The 23,647-nt window shown below is 38.0% G+C and overlaps 1 protein-coding gene across 1 annotated transcript; it reads right to left on the bottom strand.

Annotated features, from left to right (window-relative positions):
* Nucleotides 1-1,429: 1,429 nt before the first annotated feature.
* NTS (neurotensin) lies at nt 1,430-14,137 on the bottom strand. The gene is made up of 4 exons (XM_038155128.1): nt 13,838-14,137; nt 9,680-9,741; nt 3,284-3,508; nt 1,430-1,799 (listed from the first exon to the last, which is right to left on the bottom strand). The coding sequence occupies exons 1-4, from the start codon at nt 13,896-13,898 to the stop codon at nt 1,653-1,655; spliced, it is 495 nt and encodes a 164-aa protein (XP_038011056.1). The 5' UTR covers nt 13,899-14,137; the 3' UTR covers nt 1,430-1,652.
* Nucleotides 14,138-23,647: the final 9,510 nt, after the last annotated feature.

The following is a 23,647-nucleotide window of genomic DNA, read 5'->3' as shown; positions in this document are numbered from 1 at the left end:
GGGACTAGGGATCTTACAGGTTTGTTGGAAAGAAGGTGTTTCTTAACCACTTGAGAGCATGCTGGGTCTCCAGTCTATTTCAATGTCTTTTATAAAAAAAGCGAGGGTTGTGAGTTTACTTATTTAAGCAAAGCCCTTAAGCACATTAAGCATTTAAAACATTGAGACTGAACGTACTTAATTGCTTTGCTGTATTTGAGTCATAATGATTATTGCAATAATTAGTTTATGCTCAGTTATTTCTTGTCAGTGCATGCATTCAAGGGTTATTGAATTAATAAACTGATTAATAATATTTGCAGTGAGAAAAGGAAATATAATTAGATTTAATACAGTTAAAATACATTTTGCTTTAAAAACTCCATCCCTCCCCATGAAACAAAGTGTAACAAACTTGTGAGAGGATTTGAAAGTTCTCCAAGTGTTTGGGTTTTCTGTTGGGTTCTTGGTTGTTTGGGGGTGTTTGTGTGTGTGGAAGCTGGGGGGTTGTTTCTTTGTTTGGTTTTTATTTTTTTTTTTTTGAAGGGGGGAGGAGATGGTGGTGTGGCTATTTGTTGGAGGAGAATTGCTTTGAGGAAATATATCAAACAGGAAACAGGTAAGTTTTCAAAAACAATGCCCATCCCACTTTTGCCTTCTGGTCTGAGCATCCAGGCTTCACAGGTCTTGAACTACCCCTCAGTTTTGATGGTTGTTGAGGGCCCCAGTCCATTCGGACTTTTCCTCCAAACTGGAACCCAGAATCATTGAGATCCCAAATCTCACACACACATCACAAACACGGAACTGGAAAATGTGTAACTTTCAGGCAACAGTTGATTCCTCATGAATTGAAAACATTTTTTCCCATGCTGTGACCCTCCCTCTCTGTTAGCTTACAAGACTGTTTTCAACTCTGAAGTTTCTTGTTTTCTAAAATTTGTGGAAGGAGGGAAAGGAAATGCCTTTTAATAGTAATTTTAAGATGTTCTAATTTCAATTAATCTTTAAAATACTTCATCAAGTTTCTTGTGTAATCAGATTACTATTTTCACTTACAACAGTGACAGCATCGGGACATGAATCAGCTTATGATTTTTTTCGTTTTTCCTGAGCATTCATAGATTAGAAGTCAAAAATTCAAAATTCACTTGCAAGCTATTTAAAATATTCATTTTGAAATTGCCACTTAATCCTTTTCTTAGACCTATTCCTAATAAATTAAACTAGCAAAAACATTAAATACTGTGGCACTTCTTACTACTATATTATTCAAGAAACTTGGAAACATTTACATGTTGGAGGTGTTGCATTAAGAAGCTGTAATATTCTCAGTAGGATTTATGGACAATATCAATTTACTTGGTGTTATGTTGATGTGCTTTATAAAACTGGAAAATACTACAAGATTGTTTGAAAGCATGTTGAAATCTCAGTTTTGTACAATACATCATGCTTAAAAACTAGTTTTATTTGCAAATGTATTAGTCCAATTAATCTCAAGTAGGAAAAATTCACAATCAAGAAACAGCAATTGCAAAAAAGACACAGCTATGTTATCATCTTGATTTTCCAGAGTATATTTTCACACAAGTATGATTTTAGATTTAGATAAGATAACCATAATGCACAGTTACCTATGAACTAAATATACATTGTTTTCTTCTGCTGCATCAGTAATATGAACTTCTCTTGAGTATGTATGGTCTTCTAGCTTTGTTCACATGGAGCTGCCGTTTCAGAATATAGGGATTTTTTCTCTTCATGATTTCTTTTTCTTGGCTTGAGTTCTCTAGATCAAAAGCATCTTGCTGAAGTAACTGTAGGATGCAAGAAGAGACTCACTGTGATCTATTTTTTTGGTAATGAAGATTATAATCTCCTCAAAATTTTAATAAAATATTATTTTAACATCTGCTACTAAGAAAAATCTTTACTATATTAGCTGCAGCATTAATTTAAAAAAAAAAAAAAAGACAAAACTTAAGGCACAAAACTAAAATCAGGCTAAAGATGACCTGAGCCCTACAGAAGTAATATTTAAATTCCACTTCAAAAAAATTAGATAACTGGTTTTGACTAGAGAGGAAAGCTGGTATATCCTCAGAATAAACCTCAAATAGACTGAAAGTTTTCTAATGACTATCACTCTGTTATCACACATTTAGGTTAAACACCTACATGCACTGCTTGCTGGTTTCATCTGTTGAGAAATATTTTAATCTACAGCTTCCTGCAAAGAAGGAAACTATGATTAAGACATATGGGTTATTGCATATTTGTTTTTAGGGTAGCTCCTTTCCAGCAATAAATGCAATGATGAAGAGAGTCTTCAGAAAACTGGTTCTCAAAGAAGTTGCAGTCCTCTGCATGGAGCACCCCAGCTAATATGAGGATTGGGAATATAAAGACTTATGATTCAGCAAAGCAAAATGAAACAAACAAAAACTCAAACAAGCTAACAAAAACAAAAACCAACCAACCAACCAAAAATATCTGGATTCAGCTAGACTGTACATGAATCTGAGATAGATGAAGAAATTTGCTTTACTGGAAAGTGAGTAGTGATACTGAGTTATCTTTTTGCACTACACAAAGCAGATTTTAGTGTAATATCTAGCAATGCAAGTGGATTGCGCCTAATGTGTTTCTGTGTAGTCACTGTAACTGTTGTACTAAACTAAATATCACAAATGGACTATAAACAATCACTGCTTAAGAGCAGCAATCTTCATACAATCACAATGTCAACTTCCAGGGCCCTCTTTAGGTTTAGCAGGGTTTACCTTGTTGCCAATTTCCTAGCAATGATAAGAAAACCAGAGCACCTAGTAAAATGTTACGTACACATGGGCATGTATCCCTGCATTTTGAATCCAGTTTGCCTTAGGGTCTTCAAACAGAAACACTGTGTACATTTATTTATGCTTCAATGGATCTATAATAACCTTATGTCTGTTAAGCAGAAATTAATTATGTTTTCTGGCATAGTTGATGACTTTCATATGTTTGTTTAGTTACCTGGAATGGCTACAAAGAGTGGAAAAAGTATGTAGTTAAGAAAAGTTCTCATTTATCCATGGGTAGTTGTAAGAAACATACACTCAGGTCATCAGAAACTGCACAAATTCACTACTCACACTGAAAGAGGCATACTAGAGGTATTATAGAATATAAAAAAGGGAAGGAAAGCTCAGACATTGTGATGGAGGCCACATGGATATAGATTTCTACAACATCACTACAAACAGAGCCTGAGAGTTTAATAGCAGTAGAAATGTGCATTTGCAATAGTTTGTGTTACCTCCCAATGCTGAAAGGCTCTGCTGTGGCAAACTTTTTGGAGTTGATATACTGTCAGCATTGCTTCCAAGCTGAAGCCATCCAGAGCAGCAGGGAACTGTCTTCCTGGAACCAGATCCTCCTCATCTACCTCTACTGTTTCCCCCATTTGGTTGTTTATGTTGTTGACAAGATTGCAGACATTTAGCAGGGTCATTTTCCAGTAAGGAAGTTTTGCTCTGTTAATCTGAAAATAAAAACACCACCATTTAATGTATTTCAGGGTTTTTGTATTCATGTGCTACATTCAAACGTTTTGTTAGAAACAAGTTTATGTTTCTGAAGTGCTTTTCATCTGGTCAACTTTTAGACAATAATTAGAGTGCAGAACTTAGGACAACTCATTTATTACACACGCCAAGTCTGCTTCCTTGCAGCCTTGCCCCCCAGGTAGATATAAATGATGAAAAAGCTAAACTGCTACCAAACCAGAATGGCAGCATTTCATAGTCATTCTGCACAGGTGCAAACAAAAACACAGATGGAAATTAATATAATATAAATTCACAGGTGTAAATAAGGATAATGAATCAAACCCACTGGATAAATTCCCAGCTCAGGAATCCAAACTGGATGCCTGTGGTTAACTAGACACTCCTCCCTAGTTCAGCACAAATACCAGTCATCTCAAAATTCCCTGAGAAAAGGAATGGAGTCCCTGCTTCAGGACAAGCTGTCTGATGAGGCTGGGTCTGAACTTACAGAATCTGTAAGCCCCAGGAGTTGTGGATGCTGAAAAGGGAAGAGCCTGGGAGATGTTAATTGAAGGTCTATAGGCTTAGGAAGATGGAGCAAAGATAAAACATAGCTGTGAAAACAAAGTATTCCTGACATGGTAACTGGACTTAAAAACCAAGACCAACTGTATTTAGGTGGCCCATAATGAACCTGTTACAGAAAGATAGAAAAAAGGAAATTTCACCATGGTTTGTCTCAGATTTTGCTTGTTCTAGTATCTTGCAATTTGTATGAGCTCTTAAGCAATTTAAAAGAAATGCTGATAAGCATGATTTTTACTTTTCTACTGGTATTGTTTTTTCCAAGCAGTTGCAGCAGTAGTCTTCTTCCATTTTGATTATCAATAGCAAAAAAGCAAGTTTAAAACTTAATTCCTACCTCATTTACTACTTTTTGTGATTTTGCCATTTTCTTCATTCTCCCACTACTAATTATTTCTTCTGCACTGTATTCCTCTCAGTGCTGAGTATAGAATTTAGTTTCCTTCAACTAGAACTGGTGACATAGCAATCTCCAATCAAAAGCCAAATAGCAAATTCCTAGTTATTCCTGCTAAGGATTTCCTTGCTGGGCACATTAGGACTAGACCTTACCTATGAACTGAAATGTGGTTGCTTCTTTTCCTGTATGTACGAAGTTAAATACAGGTATGACACTAACACAGACATTGCCTTTCACACTGATTGAGTGTGGATGTACTGTTTACTTGGCTGAACACCAGGTAATCACATAACCTGTTTCTTTAGAGCACCTTCCTAACAAAGGGGCCTTGCATGCAAGACTTATGTATATTCATCACACTTGACTATTTTTTGAGGGAAAAGAAAGAAAATTCAGAGAAATGAGGAAGAAACAAGAAAAGTTAGCATCACTTTTAGCATTAGTTACAAAAAGTTTTCTTTTGTCCATGATCACTACTCCAACATACATCTGATAAATGTGTGCCCTTCAAAATGAGAATGATTTAGCCTTTTAATAAAACTGCTGTGCATTCTCAGATTCCTGACAACATTAAAAAAAAATTATTTTGTTCTGAGGCTAAGAAATCAAATCTGAACTCTTATTTGGAAGCTTGTAATTGGTTATGCACTCTTTACTTTGAGCTGATCTGTTTTCTCATTGAAGTACCCTAGTTAAACTATCAAATTATTTAAAAAGATGTGACAGTTTCAAGATAAAAATATTAAATTATTCTCTTTGCAGAATATCTAATTTTATTAACAGAAATTAAACTAGGGAAAAGACCAAATGCCCAAGGCAATTTCAATATGTTATTTGGTCTGTTTTAATATATTTTTGAAATATAAAAGTATGGAACTTTCCATGACAAATGAGAAGGCTTCTCCAGTTCACTGCTCTCTCCTGGGTATGCTAAAGAAATGTGAGCTAGCACTTCAACAGCTAAATTGCAATGGAGCATAGAATCTAGAGGCAGTGCTACATGAGCAAGTGAGATTTCTGAGTTGAGAACCGAAAATATTCCAGTGGATGGAAACAGAGTAAAGGATAGGGTAAAAGAGTAAAGGATAGGGTAATTTTTCATGCCTTCTTGCATAATTTATAGAATCTTTTTGATCTAAAGTTGCTACTTTATGTCATTCTGATGCACATTTTTACCTCTGTGCATTAGTAAAATACTTAAATAGCAGATTTCCTTAGGTGGAAATTGTCTTAGCTCCTACTTATGAGGTGAGGAGCAAGCAAATTTGCAGTTCTGTCTGCAAGCTTCTAACTAATATTTCATTTGTTAGGGGAATCTCATTCCTATTAATGCCATGAATATATCACCTCAAAAGTATTTTTACTTGGATACACCTGCTTCTGACTTACTGCTACCATTAAACAATTCAGTCAGAATGAATTTTGGGTTATTTTAATTGAATGTGGAGTTTTCCAGGTCATATCCAGTCACTGAACAGAACCGTCATGTTATTTTTCTGCTCCACTATTACAGCAAGCATTAAAATCAGACTGCTTTGCTTTTTTGGGGTTATGGAAAATATCTGAGGCAGTTATCCTAAAGGTACATGTAAAAAAACAGTTTAAGATTATGATAATCCAAATTTTCAGGTTAATTTATAATATGGGATATATTTTATACCTTTACATGTATTTTCCACACAGGTATAAGCAATATCAAGTACAGTAGCTCAATTCATGTTTTGGAAAACACCTACACAATAAAACAAGGAACTCTTATCTGCCAAGGTAGAACTAATTTTCTGAAGAGTAACTTGGAAAATATCTGGAAATAATCTGAAGAAAGAAAGGAGATTGAAGTATGAACTAGAATTTAAAAGGTATGTGAATACTGAAGTGAATATGATGCATATATTTCCACTGTTGAACATGCTTGTAAATAAGAATCAGATATAAAGTTTCTCACACTTCATGGATCTTGAAAGAAAATTTAAGATCATCTAAGAAACTGAAATAAGCGTATTTCCTTCTTTGACAACAGGCTTGTCTTATGCAAGACAAAAGAGATTTCCAAGTTATAATTCATATGATATTTTATTTCCATATCTCATTGAATGATACCCCTGATAGTTTGCCTAAGGTACTTCTTTTGTTACAATCCATCTATACATCCCAAATGCTATTTTTCCTTAGGAAAAACTATATCTGCTTTTTACATTCTTGTCTTTATCTAGTAAAAGCAGATAAAAAGCAAATTCATTACAAAGTAAAAATCCCTGGTGAGTGTAGGATCTCTGTGGTTCTTTTCCATAATAGCAGTTGAATTTTGTTCAGATTGTAACCATAGAAATAATATACTTAATTAGATATAGCAGTGAATTCTGTTAAAAGAAGAAGTTCTTCCATGGTGCATATAAATGCCTGTAAACCTAATTAATTTTTATGTGATGACTGAGTCAGGAAGTCACTAGCTCCTAGATAGCTGTAGGTTCCTCCTTCTTCTAGGCAGCTCCTCAGACAAGGAGGCTAAACTCTCTGGGAAAATGCACTCATAAATAGGCATCCTACAACAATGAAAACTCAGTGGGTCCATGACTTCAGAAAATTAATGTTGGGTGGCATCCCAAAGGTGGAGTATATTCTAGGGCCAATATATTCTCCAAGGAATATTTTTGTTTTACTTTTTTTTTTTCCCCTCTAAATAACACAGTGTCAATCTGCAAAAAAAGATTCTTTGTGCAACTAGTGGTTTCAGGCAAGCATTTAGGAAGCTAGAAACAGAGTTATCTCTTTGATATGAATAGAGTTTTTTATTTAAAACAAAAGAGAGACAGGAGATAACTGTCCACATATTTTGACAAGTCAGGTTTTGTTGGTTTACCCAATCTTCCAAATGGCTTTTCAGATTTTATCTTAGGGAAAAGACAGATACAGCATTTTAAGGACTTGTTTGATCCTTGTATCTTGATTCAGATGTATCAGCAGGGAAGGGTGACAAACTGTATTAAGTGTTGAAGACATTGCAATAAGCATGAACTACTTCTTTAGGGAATGGAGAGTGATTCAGCATATAGGTGACTTTAAAGAGCGACTTGAAAAGGGGCAGCAGACACTGGACAGCAGTCTGTGAAGTTCAAGGCATAAGACAATTCTTCCCATAATACTGGATAGACTACTGAATATTGCAAAAGGTGTGCTTAAGCCCTGGCTCTCGTCTTGATACTACAGTCCCTAAGTGCTTACTTAGGTAGATTTTTATTCTATCAAATACTAAACCCACAAGTCATAATCCATTTTGCTTCACTTTTGGATCTCAGCTTTCATGAACAGTAATTTTTTTCCCATCTTAATGCTGTTTAAATTGTTAGGATTTCCTTTGCTGATTACCAAGTCAGTGTCAAATACAGTCTGTGCAATTTAGCACTAATTGCCTTCAAATGGAACCAGATCTCAGGCACAAGACATGTATTACACATACTGTCTTCAAATTTGTCTATCACACCAGAACCATAATTTGTTGTAATGAGGGTTAAAATCTGGCAGTGGACAACAGTAAAAAAGTAATTTCAGTAATGAATGGGATAGTGATATTACTTGTAGAAGACTTGATACACAGTTTTTAGTGTTTCCACCATGTCTTGCTTTGATGTCAAGAGACAACATAAATTCAACTAATGAACTTTAGATGGTGATTTAAGGCAGTATAATCCAGAATTAAAGCAATGAAAGCAATGTCTCCAACATGAATCTACTGCTTCCGTCAACTTCAAGTGTCAGTTGACTGTGGTAAATACCCTGAGGAAGCTAAATAGCAAGCTACATGACATCAAAAAACGTTAAGAGTATTATGGCAAACATCATGACATTATTAACTGGTGCAATACAATTGTGCATTTGGAATTACCTGAGCTTGTGGTCTGTGGTGAGAGGGAGGAAAAGATGGAAGTTATGTTCACAGATCCACTAAAGTCAGTAGTAGAAATACCAACAGCTGCAGGGTTTTGTTCCAGGGCATGAAATGCTTTGCCACACAGCAAAAAAAAAAAACTATTTTTGTCAGCCTCCTACATTTAAATATGTCTCAGAAAAGTAGAAGTTATTAAATCTTTCTGTACCTTAGAAAAGCGAGTGGCCAACAGTTTTGTTTGTAATCTAAGGTTAACTATCATGCCAGTAAAGAACAGTAAGATCTAAGAACTGCCAGACCAGATAAAGAAAATGCATTTCTGGCCTCATATATCCTCTAGTCTATCCAATTATCCTGTGGAAAAGGTCATGTATACTTAAATAAAATATATGCAGAAGTCATCCTGGCAGGTTTTGTCTTCAACCTTCAACTAGTCATTGGCTTATGAAAATTTCTTTTTTGGGGGAGAAATTTTTTATTTCTCATTTTATTTTCCATTACATTTAAGTACCACTAAAACTTTATTGGAATAATGAATTAAAATATTCACCCTTAAACCCATATCACTTGTTTCAGAGTTTGTTCTTTATATTTTGTTGAAGATGTAACAGACACATCTATTTCTTACATCATTTGTGGAAGATAAGTGTGTTGAGAAAGTGTCTATCAGCCTGTTCAATACATATATGCAACACTTTCTGCTTCACCTTGTCAATATGAGGTTTTCACTGAATTTTTATATATTCATATTAAATAACTTAAACATTATTCACATAATAAAAACCTGAAAACCTGTCAAGGAAATGCCATTTACAAAGTATTTTCACAGTCATGTCCCCATGTTCCTGCACTGGCACTGTGATCAAAATCCTAAACCAAAATTGGCATAAATATTAACTAGTTTTGCTTTATGATTGTCTTAATTTTATATGCATATAGGAAGGGTTCTGCGTAAAAATAGCACTTACAGATTTGACTCAAGGTTAATTTAGCTTTCATCGGGCATAATCTTATTGGAAACACATTTCCTCACATAAATTTACATCTCTGTACATAACACAGTTTTGACAGTTTAATGAAAGTACCAGTGTTACAGCTGAGGAACATGTTTAGTGTGTCATATCAACACCTTTATATTTCCTTTGAACTGGAGAAAATCTTGCACCAAAGTAAAACCTAACACTGAACTTTTATGTCTAGACCATAGGTTATTACTTTGTGCAAAGACTTTTGAGTTTGTAATGAGAATTCATTTGCTCCCTCCCTGTCAGGTAAAGGAAGAAAAATAATTACCTTTGATGTGTACATATTGGTCAATAAATCTGCTTCTAATGCTTTCATTTCCTCTTCTGAATCTGGGAATAAACCAGAAACATATGTTTATTATTTGATCATAAATCATGGACATTTCAATTCAGTATACCTAACTTAGGTATTTAAATGATTTTTAAAAATAAACAACAAACACAAACACCAGTAACCTAGAGGGACTGTCGGTAGTCTTCAGTTAACAGCAACATTATATTAAAATAAATACTCAATACATTTTAAAGTATGATTATTGAACTGAATTGAACTGTTCGTTTATACTCAGTTTCATAGCAGAAGGGCTCATTAAACTGCAATTCCTTCAGTATAAAAAACCTGCTGCAATATTCTTCATTATTTTCATAATAAATATTTGTCACCTTCCAAAATGAGCACTTTGGAAGAAAAAATTGAATATTTATTTTCAAATAATATTTTTAAGTAGTAATTATTTATGTAAATGGCAGTTCTGATTATCTGATTAGTAATCAATATTCTTGATCATTCTTAATTAAATTAAGAGTATTTTTACTGATATGAGGGGACAGAGCTTGACCAGTTTATAGTACAAGCTCTTGATAATGTATACATAAAAAAGAAAATATTCTGACTGGAAGTCTAGGGATTTTCTTTACTGATTTAATCGACTTTTGATAGCTCAGTAGACTTGCAAGACTTGTGATTTGGTAAATAGGGTAAAAATTGCTGTGAAAAGAGAAAAAACACAGACACATTTCTACACACAGCATCACAAGATGAAGATGAGAATCACAATGAAGATCTGGTGCCTTGGCAGCAGCAATCACAGCTCGAAGAGAAAAAATGTAAGGAATCAGTTAAGCCTTTAGGTGAAATACAGTTCCACATAGCTTTTACCTTTTCTGGAATACCAACAGTCCAAAACCAAACAATGCACTAATATTTCAAACCATACTAAACCCAAATATATTCCATATTCATAAAGGCAAAGGCAATATCTCACTTTCAATAATCAATGCTGTCGGCATGTGAGACCCTACCACAAAATCTGTGGATAGATTCTGTCCATGCCTTCTTTTCAGGGATCATCACCATGTTGCGTCACTACCTTCCACAGAACATGAGACTGTAAGGGAGCACAAGCATGTGCTAATGTGCCACAGGTTTCTATCAGCACAGAAGCCACTCATTACAATGCTCTTAAAAATCAGTCATGTTCAATCTCAATAAATCTTACAACTACTGTCTCTTTGTTTCTTCTTTAGGAAACTCTCCTAAATATCAGTGCGTACTCGCTTCTGATTTCATCTCTAATTTATTTCTAATTACAAATGTATCCATGGTTTGCAAATAAATTACTACACTAGAAATAATACCTTTCTATTTGCAATATATACCCATCATGTATTTATTGAGAGGAATCATTGCAGCTTAGTGTTTTCATGTGTCCTTACAAGATTAGCAAACAAGTGCAAGATCACTGTGTTCTTTTGGTCAGAAAACATCACCCTGGAAATCCCATAAGGCTATGCCCAGATTTATTGGACTCTCACCTATTCTCCTTCCTTGCAAAAGCCTTGTCTTCCCCAACTTGTCAGAGCAGCCCTCTTCTGTCCCTGATGTGTTCTCAAGAGAGAACAGCATAGCACAGTTTGATTCAGAAGCCTCAATACTTAATCACCTTAATGCTTACCATTAGCTACAGAGGGCACCTGTCTTATATGTCTTTTGGTTTTGTTTGTCTTTTGTGGCTGAAAAACCCCAAAAACCAGGTTAGATAACAAGATAATGTCTTTTATTCCTCAGATTTCCAACAGTTGTGCTTTGGTTAAAAAGGAGCTTTTAACAGGAATTTCTGTTATTTCCTAAGCCACTGCATTTTGTATTGCTGCACTGCTCCTTACTCCTATTATTTAGGTCATCAAAAACTTCCTTGTGTCACACATATCCCCTTCCTCTGTAGGGAGGCTCCTGTTCACTTTTGCATTGCCAACACAACAGATTCATTCATTATTTTTAGCATCAAAGCAATTGCATTTAAGTGACTTGCTGTAATGCTGATCTACAACCAGTCTTATTCGATGTCGAAAATCCTCATATTAAATAGGACTAGTTGCAGACCAGCCAGCAAGTCCCTAGCAAGTTATCTCCAACCTAATGCCTTTCAGCCAGAATTGCAGTCTGTTTTGCCAGCTTTACCATTAGCCCAAGTTCTGCTGGCAGCACAAGATCATCTCAGCCGAATTTCTGTCAATGATAGCATCTCCTGTGAGTAGGTGAGCACACACACAATGACAGCATCATGATTTGTGGGGTCCTCGATCACACCAGCTGAGAACAATAAGAGGACTTGTGCCTGGTTAGCACCTGGGTTTTGTTCCTATAAAGGATGGAAGGTATCTTCCACACATCAACACTGGAAGATAGATGCAGGCATGAAAGATGGGAAGGAAGGTATTAAGAAGCATTTGGATTGGAAAAAAAAAAAAAAAAGAAATCTAGAGGATATTATTTAGGAGTCAAGATTCCTTGAGTGAAGAATAAAGCAAGGCTTGGAGGGAGAGAAGGAAGCATGTTCAGGTAATTCAGGAGTCAAAAGAGATGGATGAGGAGCAAAAACATAAAAAGAACAGACTCTCAGAAAGCATTGTATAAAAAGCCTGGTTACACATTATTATTTAAATCAGAGAGAAATTCACACAGTTTGATGTGTTCTTGACCCCACTGACAAGAAAAATAGTTTCTACTTATATATTCACATTTTACAGGAATAATTACATTCTACAGGTACATACTTACACCTAAGGGCAAACATTTTTAGAAGAATTTTTTTTTTTATGGTATGACTGTCCATATTAGTAACAGATTATTTGAGCCCCTTCACCCAAGCTTCTCTGTGTCATTTCTCATTTACAAATAATTTCAAATTTTCAAGCAAATAAACCATTATTTTGTGTTAGTTCCCCACACAATTTGGCTTCTGGGGCATTTTTTTATGAACCTATTTTAGTTCCCACTTAGTTTATTTTTACTTTAGTGGTCTTTCATTAAGGCTCTATAATGAGTTGAATTTGAAACCGCTTCACTGAAAATGCTAGTGAGGAACTTGTTTAAAAAGCTTAGAAATATATGGAGAGAAAAAAATGTTAAGCTTTGTCACTGAGATCATGCATTCTCTATAATATACAGAACAATTATACTTAAACTGTAATAAAATGCAGATATCACATGGTTTACATTTTTCTTTTGCAGGGGAATACAAACTGTAAACTTCCATCTAAAGTAAAAATTAGGAATTCTAAGTCCCTCTGAACGCTAAAGTTGAAAAATAAAGTTACCTGTAAATTTACCCTGAAATTTAGTGGAGTTAAAAATCAATTTTCAAGTTAGTTCAGATGGGATTTTGCAGGCTATTCTGCTGCATATATACGTGCATACACCTGTTTAACTATCACTATATCTATTTGGTCATAAACTTTAGACATGAATGGGAGATGCTTAAGATGTGTCATTTTTCAAAGAAGCAAGAAATGCATTTTCATATGTTGTCCTCCTTTTCATCTTTTTAAAGCAGTTGCTCTTGAAGAAGAGATGTATTTACCTCAACCTTCTTACTGTGTGATCTGCCTGTGCTTCAGCAGTTTTTTTGGCCATAATTTCAGATTTGTTGTTAGCAACTTTTTCTCCAGATAATAAAATTGTATTTCTCTTTCTAAAAAGCAAAAGAAGGGCATACATATTCATGTTGATTTGGATTACAGCAGCTATTCATGAGTCGCAGAAATTACAATTTGTATCTTAATTTGGAAATACATGATACTCAATGAACCACAGCACAACCAAGCAGATGGTCTGCGCTGATTTGTATTTCCAATGACTAGTCTACACTAATTGCCGTGGTATGGATGCTGTGAGGAGGAATGGATTGTACGAAGGGAGAAAGTTAGAGGAGAGGTATAAAAAACCAATGATGCTGGCCAGAGCCCGTTATCAGAGGCGGCTCCCGGGCGCCTAATGGGGACAGCCGGGGGAGCCCGAAGCGACTTCACTTCCTTGCTTCGGGTCCCTCTTACGGCTGCGGGAGCGGCTCAGCGCCGGCGGTCAGAGGGGTTCCGGGGCCGGGCGGAGCGGGCGCGCCCGGCGGAGGCGGCGGCGGGCACTTACCTGAGCAGAGGCTGCAGGAGGCCAGGGCCAGCAGCACCACGCACACCAGCTGGACTCTCATCCTTGCCGCGCCGCCCTCTAGAAAGTAAAGTCCATAAATCCTAGGGAGAGACGGAGAGAGAGAGAAAGAGAGACAGAGAGACAGAGAGATACAGAGCCCCGCCGCTCCTCGCCCTCCGCACGCGTGCTGACGGGCGGCTGCAGGCACCAGACGGGGGACCCAGACCCTTCCCCAACTATATAAGCCGCGGGGTGATGTCACGGCGATACCGCCATCGCCTCCTGACGAAGCTCCGTCCCTCCCTCCCTCCCTCTTCCCACCCTCCCTCCCGCTGCCCCCTCCCCGCCGCTCCGCGCCCGCTGACGCCACTCGCCGCCTGACGCACGCGGAGCCCCGCGGGGCGCGCAGCGAACCCCCGCACCCACGGCGGGCCCCGCACGGCTTTTCCCGAAAGCGACCTATCCTGGGATTTCATTATTATTGTCGTTATTATTTGTAAAAAAAAGTTTCCGCAGGTGCTCCGTCCCCCGGCGCGGGGCCAGGGGTGGGGAGCGACCGCGCCGCCGTCCTCGTGCGGTTGACGCCCTTTTTCTTTCATCTGTAGAACCTTTCCCTACAGCAAGGGAAGGAACCGCGCACCGGTGACGGCAGGGATGTTAAACCGGGGATGGGCAGGGAATGCCTGACATGGGGCACGGCAGGGATATAACCCTGGCCATGGGTAGGAGTGTTGCATCGGGCACGGGTAGCAGGAAAAAGGGGGAAGAAACAAAAAGGGAAGTCTGTATGTGCGAGAGATGGAGGAAGATAACGGTAAAAGCCGCTTGATAGAGTGTTTCATAGATGCGCAAAAAATTGAGACCCGACCAGGCGAGACTCCCTATTACTTCTGAAGAGCGCTTGCCACAGCCACCCGCTGCGGTTTCAAGAGAGCGAGCATTCCTCAGAGACGTATCTCTCGGGATGTACTTTTCCCTGTTGATTTTTCCTTTAGGTATCCTTCCTCAACGACTGGCACAGACCAGGCTCCGTGCCAGCACCCCGAGGTCGGAAGGGAGCAGGACCCGCCGGGACCCCAGGCGGAGGCAGGGCGGCGGCGGGACGGGCGCGCTCTGCCCCCCGCGGGGCGCGGGGTCCCGGTCTCCGCACCGCATGTCCTGCACTCCGTGACTGCCCGGGGAGCCCGTATCTGCTCCGGGCTCTCTTTCTGCCTCCCAGCTCTCACAGCTCCTGAGCCGTAAAGCCCAGAAAAATGACCCGAAGGTGAGGGCAGGGTAACCTCCAGCGTGTGAGTATAAAAACGTAAAGCTGAAGATTGGCGTCAGCCTCCATCGCGCTACTGCTTTTTCTGTGAACGTTTTTTTTTTGTTTTGTTTTGTTTTTCTCTACTCAGATACAGACAAATGCTCCATATGTTGAATACAGATACAGATACAATGCAGAACATTTCTGTCTCTCTGAATACATTTAAGGACAGATACACGTGTCACACTTAGCAGGAACACACGCTGCAAGCAGATTCTTCTGTCGTGGATGTTCCCTTCACCGCAGAAATGTTCTAAATGCTCTAAAATGCAAAGAGCAGAGATGGGTGCTGTTTTCCTCCCATACTCTCTGTGACTGAATAGGTGTCGCAGAAACACGCAAATTTTTCAAAATCCTGCCACAAGGAACACCTGGTGAGAAAAGTTTCATTAACTGAATTCATTCTTCCCTGAAACAACTTTTGCAGTGCAACGGAATTTAAATTCAAATGTTGCTTTGGTTTATGCTAAAATAAATACACACAGAAATGAAATAGAGTGCACCGCGGTGGTATTAGATGTTTTAAGAACACGGATTTTTGCATACAGTTGGAATCACATCCTTCTGTACTACTGGGAGAGAAAATAAAAATGAACAAAACCCCCAAATCCCCAAAACACATTTATCACATTTTATGGGCTGTGCTAGTCTACCAGAAAGTTTCAACTGTCATTCATAAGCTTGAGAACCCAGGTTACATGAGGTAGACACTCGCACTTCCCTCTAGTCCTATTTTCTATTATTTCCATGATATAGAAAGACCAATCTGCAGCTAATTTTGCTCTGTGGGTGTTCAATAGTTCAGAAAGCTCTATGAATGAGAATCATATTTCGTAGATATTTTCTAGTGCCCACTTTCTGTCACAGAGTTCTTCGGCAGTCTAATTACCCATATTCTTATGTAACTGGAATTTAAAGGACTGAATTTTTTTTTTCCTCAGGAAGAGACTAATTGACATTTTTTCCTGCCATTAAAATCTGTGATCACCTAATTACTGCCTTTTTTGTTTTCTTTTCTTTTTTTTCCAGTGGTAATATTTCTTAGTGATTTGAAAAGGACAAATATATGGTATGTTTTGAAACATATTTTTTTTTGCCATTGGTCTGTTTCCATTTTCTTTTTCTTGGAAACTGACAAGGCAGAAACTTCAGTGTTGAAAATCTTCTTTGCTTTCTTACCATGTATTATGTTCCTGACGTATTATCCTCAAGTTCTCTGGATCAGGCTTAACTGAGCTTGGACAATTACTTTTTTTTTTTTTTTTCAGTAGAACTCGGCTGTCATCTGTTTCGCAGATACTCCTTTACTTACTTTTTCTACCTCTTTCCTACATCTGTACTTTGTACTGCTTCACAAAGAATTGTATAATAGGCATTTTAACCCTTTCAACAGGTAATTTCCTAAATCACCTCAACTTAAAGTCATCTCTATATCACATTTCTCCCAATGCAGAAGAGAAGCTGCTATAAGGAAAAAAGCCAACCTCTTTGCAGATCTGTCTCCCTCTCCCTTTTATTTTTAAATATTCTTAGCTAAAGAAAATATTTATAACTACTCATTAGTGCAAGTCAATTTCAGAAGCTCAGTTTATCTTTACTTGCTCTCAGCATGTGATTTAGATGGCCAGTCCAGGCCTATAAATCAGGTCAATCCACAACTGTGAGGCACTGGAGATAACAAAACAATCAGGTAAATGGCAGATTCATGGAAGAACAGATACATAAACCTCTATGTACTTTGTCATAAAACTACCATCATAGCATATGGATAAGACCAAACACAAAAGCTGCAATCACCAAACAGAAGGAGAGTACCATTCTGCTAATGTTCCTGCAGTAAAAGGTACTGAGGATTATAATAAGGAACTCTCAGTATTGCAGTTACCAGCCTTTGTATTAGAAATAAACACAAAATGAATGGAAGAAAATTCAAGATGCTCAATCTTGCCATTAAATATATTTATGTCTCAGAATTTAAAATATTTTTTTAAGTTTTTTTTCGCTAAGCCTAGCAGTAGTTATACAAGTATGAAAACTCCAAGGGGAATTATTCAGGGGGTGGTCATCCAGAAAATGTTTCATACAGCAAACTGGCTAAAGATACTCAAAATCTTAAAGCTGATTTTAGTTGTGGTGATTAACCTGCTTTGCCCCAGTTTGACCATCAGCAGTTTAGGTTAACATGCTGGGCAGAAAACTGATGACTCAAATTAATTTCTATCATGTCAGGTCACAGGACAAGCTCAAGCACAGCAACAGGACAGACAGGCAAGGGTATTCACAGCACATATAAATCATGAATGTAGTCAGACACTGCAGCATAATTTCCCAGGCATTGTGATATCTCAGCATCTCTTTTCCTGAGCTTACAAATAAGTCAAGGGGGTTTATTGTGTTTGGTCAGCACAGTGATGCTCAAAACTTGATGGTGTATTCAACTGTTGAAAGTCCTGGAGACCACCTCTGCTGCAAAAGTTATCAGAAAAGAATTCAAAAATAAAAGGCAGATGGTGCTTTACACATTAGATCATTTTTAATAAGTAAAACATTGAGCATCCTCTCTACTTCAAAGCTAATCTCCTTTAGTCATTCTAGGACTCAGCTTTTTAGATTTGTGAGGTTGTGCACTTTAGGGAATCCTTGAGAAGTTGACTGAGTAGTACCAAAGAGCTTACTGATATAGAAAGAAACCCAAACATGTAAACAAATACATTATTGTCTGAATCAGAAGAATTTCTTAGAATGCAACAAATTTCTGCCACATTTTAAGGAGCCACAAATCTGTTGAAACTTCCTGGATATCCAATGAGCTCACCCTTTGTGTTTTTAAGTTCTGGTGTCTAAAACTGTGAAAGTGGCATTTTGTGCAGCTTCTCCATATGATGTATACATGCATGGCAGAGGTTTTTTTTGATGCTTTGGAGTTTCAAACAGCAACACCATCTCAGTACCTCGGGGAATCATGATCCTCAAATCATGGAAAGATTAAAAGCATCATTTCAACAGAATAATCTGAAGTATCATTTCTCTTTTTTTTTTTTTTCCCATTAAAGCACCACGGTTACATTTCCAGAACTTTGGGATTCTCTTAACCCTTCTCATGACAAAATAGATTCTATATTTACATTACTATAAAGTAAACACAACATGTATGCGTCAACACACCAACAGTTAAAACAACTGAAAATACAAAATTTTAGGACACACACACACACGCACACACACACACACATATCTGTATAAATATTTTGAAATTGTTTAACAGAAGTCAGTTTGAATAAAAAAAAGGCCATAAGAAAACAATCTTAACTCCTACTCCTTATTTCCATTTCCTTTTATTTTTTTTCCCCTTTTACTAAAATCCTTTTATATGAGAAAGCAAACAGTGCAGTTAGAAGTGCCACCACAGTGTGTCATGGGAGTTATGCTTCGGGCACCTCCTCCTTACTCTCACTTCTCAGCAATTCATTCCCAGACTAGACTGAGTCTTTCTCATTTCTCTGATTACACATTTTCCCCAAATACCTAAGTTAATCAATTTTTCATTTCTCTCCAGTGAGCTATGAATATTTTAATTTAGGTTCCAGGGTATAATATATACAAGAGACATGGGTGAAAAGCCTGATATAACTTTGTTGAGTATTGAATATTCATGTAATCCACTGTTCATCAGACTGATCATGCTTTAAAATTTTGTGTTAAATTGATGAAACAGTTAAAAATTGCAAAATTATTGTCTTAATACCGTTACTGTTGGACTGATAACAATGATTACTGACAACTCCTCAAAGAGCAAAACTAAATTGATTTCAGAGGGTTGACTCTCTTTTTCCCATGATATTCAGTTTTTGTCAGTAATTATTCTTCAGCATTCCGTGGAACATGGTAACCAAAGACATAAGTATGCACTGTTATATTACACTGGTTCAATTATGCCATATTAGTAGGAATTGGACTCCACACTCTTTAACTTTTGAAATCATCTCTCCTGTCTCCTTCACAAATTTCTTAAAGAATTGTGCTTTTCCCTTGTACCCAAAAGAGAATTAACTTTAACTAGTTATTTAAAATCACACAGCCATTACAAGATTTTGAATTAAAAACACTGAGGACTATTTCCTCTGTGCACAGTAAAGAGGCAACATATTATTAGTACCGTAAATCACTGAGAGTATGCTGAGACCTTCAACTTGATCAGATAAGAGCTCTTCCCCAAAAGTCCTTAAGAGATTTCCAAATAATCAGTAGCCTTTCCTTTTTATTCTCCTTTTTTTTTTTTTTTTTTTTTTTTTTTTTTAATAAAGGTAGCCTCCAAGAGTCAGCAGGGACATCCTTCCACAGTTCTTCCACTGCAACATAAGAAAATACAAAGAGTAAATAATTTAGAAATTTTTAAATCTAATTGTTCTGGAGTAAAATCTAATTTGTTTAGGAGTGATAGTCAGAAACAAAATATATATTCAAAGAACTGTGGTTTCAGGACTGTGCCAGCATGCACATACCAAGTACATACCACTTCTGCAACTTCCAGCTTTTTTACCTAAGAGGGATGGAAAGTGTTAATGTAATTTGCACATCTGTGAACTGAAATTTGCATGCATAGTATTTAAGAAATTCCTTGGAGATTGAAAAGCAGACATCCCAATAAAGACAAACAAAGTGGTAATAAGAATACATGTTACAACAGCAAACATAGGCAACCAATCATTTACAACATAAGCAAAAACATCACTGACAAAAAGCACCCTTTCTGAAAAATAAAAAGAGGCTTTGCATCTGAAGAATATTTTGCATTTGCATAACACCTTTCAATTTCAGTGCTTCATAAACATGAATTAACTGTAGCCATGTCTAAACTAGAAGGCAGCTTATAAATATACACTGCTCTACAAAGAAAAGTTTGTCATCTGTGGCAGCCTACAGCAGCCTAGATTGTAGTGTCAGGGCTTATCACAGGCAATGCTGAAGGGCTGCAGTGTTTATCCCTTATCAAAGCCATCCAGAGCAGTGCATCCTCCTGGGTATATGTCCTGACAGTAGTCCCACATCTATGATCACCATCTGTATCACAGTGGCATCAAGCCTTGGTGCACTCACTCCTCTCTCCCCCTGCCCCCCTCCCAGCAGAAATATGTTATACTGGCAAGAGAACAGCTGCACTGTTATAACTGCAGGTAAGTGAAGGGATTCAGCGAGCACAGAGCGCTCACACCCCAGATTAACATGCTGATGTCAGCCATGCCTTGTGCTGTAGACATGATCTCAGCTTCAAATCACCATCCCGGTGCATTGATCTGTGCTGCTGGAGCCATGTTTAATTGAGACCCAGAGGGGACTGTTTTCTAATCACTCGATGATGTAGCCCCAATCCTGAAAACACCTCCATACACGCCTAATTTTAAGAAGATGAGCAGCATGACTCAAAGGCTAAAACTTAAGCTTGTCTGTATCTGTAAATTCCATGTACCCACACCAAGGGGAACATGGATTGTTGATTTAAACAGCGAGGTCTGACTTCTAACTCCTGATTTTAGTTGAAATACCTATGGAATACTTTGGGCTTCAACTGAAAATATTTAGCAGTCAAAGATTACAAGCAGGTTTGAAGAGCATTATACTGACCTGAAGGTACCCTGTAGCATTTCGTCTTGTTGATTTAAGTAAAACTAAAATTTTTCAAAATTAGGAATAAATACTTAGTGCAGACACAAACTTCAGTTTCTTCCAGCTTTTCTCCTCATTGTCACCAGTCTCCCTTGGATGAACAAGTGGTCCAGCTGTATTTATGGCAATTGATGAGACAGTTTGACCTTCACTGTTAGGGCTAAGAAGTAAATGGTACCTTTGTATTCATGTAGTTACAATGGTCTCTCTCCATAGGGCTTTATCTTTAGGAGTAAGGTAAAACATGGGAAGTGAACATCTCTGACCCTATTTCAAAAAATATCATGAAAAGAAAAAGGTTTATTTACACAGATGAGACCCCTTTGCTGTGTGAATAGCCAGCTGAGGTCTTGATGCAGAAAGAATAATGTTAGAGACTGCCCCTATATACCTAAGGGGATTTAGAAGGTGTGAAGGAGTTTAAAAAATAAGCAGTGTATTGCCTCTGGCAGGCTTACACAGGTCCATCAGACAGCAGTAACTCCCTACAGTCTAAAGCTTCAGAAGGGGGCTGTCCATCACAGAGCAATGCCTCACTTCAGAGACTCAACTATTACTGGAGTCCTAGAATCTTTTAGGTTGGAAAAGTCTTCAAGTCATCAAGTCAAGACATCATCAAGTCCAACCGCCAACCGCCATCATCAAGTCCAACTTAGCACTGCTAAGTCAGCCACTAAACCATGTCCCCTATCCACACATCTTTTAAATACCCCCAGGGATGGTGACTCCATCACTTCCCTGGGCAACATGTTTCAATGCTTTACAACACTTTCCATGAAGAAATTTTTGCTAATATCCAGCCTAAACCTTCCATGGCACAACCTGAAGATGTTTCCTCTCATCCTGATACTTGTTACCTGAGAGAAGAGACTGACAGTCACCTGGCTACAATCTCCTTTCAGGTGGTTGTAGAGATCAATGAGTCTCATTTTCTCAAGGCTAAACAGCCCCAGCTCCCTCAGCTGTTTCTCAAAAGACTTGCGCTCCAGACCCTTCATCAGCTTTGTTGCCCTTCCCTCAACATGCTCCAGCACCTCAATATCTTTTGGTAGTGAAGGGCCCAAAACTAAAAGCAGTACTTGAAGTGTGCTAAGTACAGAACAACACTGACAGAGTTTACTATTCAACAAAGTTTCTCAGGAACATTGTGTCATGGTTTAAACCCAGCCATCAGCCAAGCCTCATCCAGCCCTTCACTACTGCTGGGACTGGGGAGAGAATCAGGAGAGAAAATGCTAGGGAATTCATGGATTGAGATAAAGAGAGCTTAACAGGTAAAGCAAAAGCCACACATGCAAGCAAAGCAGAACAAGAAATTAATTCACTGCTTCCCATGGGCAGGCAGGTGTTCAGCCATTCCCACAAGAACACAGCCCCATCACACATAACAATGACTTAAGGAGACAAAGACCATCACTCCAAATGTCCCCCTCCTTCCTCCCACTTTATATACCTTAATATATGGTCCGGAATAACCCTTTGGTTAATGGGGGTCGCCTGTCCTGGCTGTGTCTCCTCCCAGCTTCCCATGGATCCCCAAATTCCTCCCTAACATGACAGTACAGAAAGCAGAAAAGCCCTTGATTCTATGTAAGGCCTCCTCAGCAGTAACAACATGTCTATATTATCAACCTTGCATTCAACACAAATCCAAAACAGCCGCATACCAGCCTGTGAAGAAAATTCTTCTTTCTGTGAGGAAAATTAACCCTATCCCTGCGATCACCAGCACACCAGAGATAAGGATTTGGCTATTATTTACACATTTGCTTAAAACATCTAGTTTTGATATAATACTGATTTCATCTGGTAGCTTGTGCTGGGTGATCCTGGTCACTATCTTTTTGTGTGATAGGACAGCTGTGTTTTGAAATTCTTACAGTGTGCAGACACCAGCATCATCACAAGACAGCCTACAGCCCTGGCACCAGGGAGAGACTTATGTGTGTTTCTAACAGCAATTGAGGCAAGAAGAGAATAGTACATTTCTCTGTCATGCATAGCAACCATTCCATTTCCCCCTTCCACAACACATTCCTGCTAGGTATCATCCATATTTGCAATGCAGAATATGTCCTTTTGTATATAAAATTCAATAGCAGCAGTTTCTTGCCAGATCATAATCTTTGTGATCATATAGCTGATTTTATAGTAGTTCTAGTTCTAGGTTTATGCTCTCAACCAACTAGGTCCTTTTGGAGTAAGGCCTTGAAGCCACCACACAAGCCTGCACAATAAGCCACAGTCACAGTGAGGGACTGCCTGGCTTCTGTCCAGAGCTACATCTTTTAGCACAGGGGAGACTAGGCTTAAATAGTAATAGTATCCATACATATTAAAATCAATGGGAGTTAATTATCTAAACAACTTTGTGGATTTGGACTGAGTCAATGCTAAGTCAAAACTCTTTAAGTCTTTTGCTAAATAACTCTGTTTCCTTTATGCTGCTTCAGGAATTAGGATACCATCAGCTAGCAGAACAGAGAAGAAGCCAGTGGAGTACATTCCTTTTATTCTCTAGAGTTTAGGTGCCTGGGCCTCAGGGAATAATCTTGCTGAAGTTAGAACTAACAATTTAGCAGTGAAAAAACATGTACTTGACCAAGAGGCATAGAAGAGCTTCACAGGAGCAAGTATCCTTCACTGTGAGGCATTATACCCCAGCCCAACACAGGAGAATATCTTCAGGAGAAGACATATGCCTTGGCATGTGTACCTCTGCTGTGTAAACCGTCTCATTCTCCTGCTTTGTGTTGGTCTGGCAGATGCAAACATGCAGCCCACATGGTTTTCTGCCCTTTGAAAATATTTCTGATTATAGTTGGTCTGAAATGCCTTCT

Source organism: Motacilla alba, chromosome 1A (assembly GCF_015832195.1).
Source record: "Motacilla alba alba isolate MOTALB_02 chromosome 1A, Motacilla_alba_V1.0_pri, whole genome shotgun sequence".
Classification (NCBI taxonomy): domain Eukaryota; kingdom Metazoa; phylum Chordata; class Aves; order Passeriformes; family Motacillidae; genus Motacilla; species Motacilla alba.
The sequence above is the reverse complement of the archived record's forward strand: the minus strand, read 5'-3'. Positions and strand labels throughout refer to the sequence as shown.

What these genes read in the sequence shown, in the direction of transcription:
- NTS (XM_038155128.1), bottom strand. Translation starts at nt 13,898, where the DNA reads ATGAGAGTCCAGCTGGTGTGCGTGGTGCTGCTGGCCCTGGCCTCCTGC. An exon ending in CTCCTGCAGCCTCTGCTCAG is followed by an intron (nt 9,742 to 13,837) that starts GTAAGTGCCCGC and finishes GTTTATTCCCAG; the next exon opens with ATTCAGAAGAGGAAATGAAA. An exon ending in CCAATATGTACACATCAAAG is followed by an intron (nt 3,509 to 9,679) that starts GTAATTATTTTT and finishes TTTTATTTTCAG; the next exon opens with ATTAACAGAGCAAAACTTCC.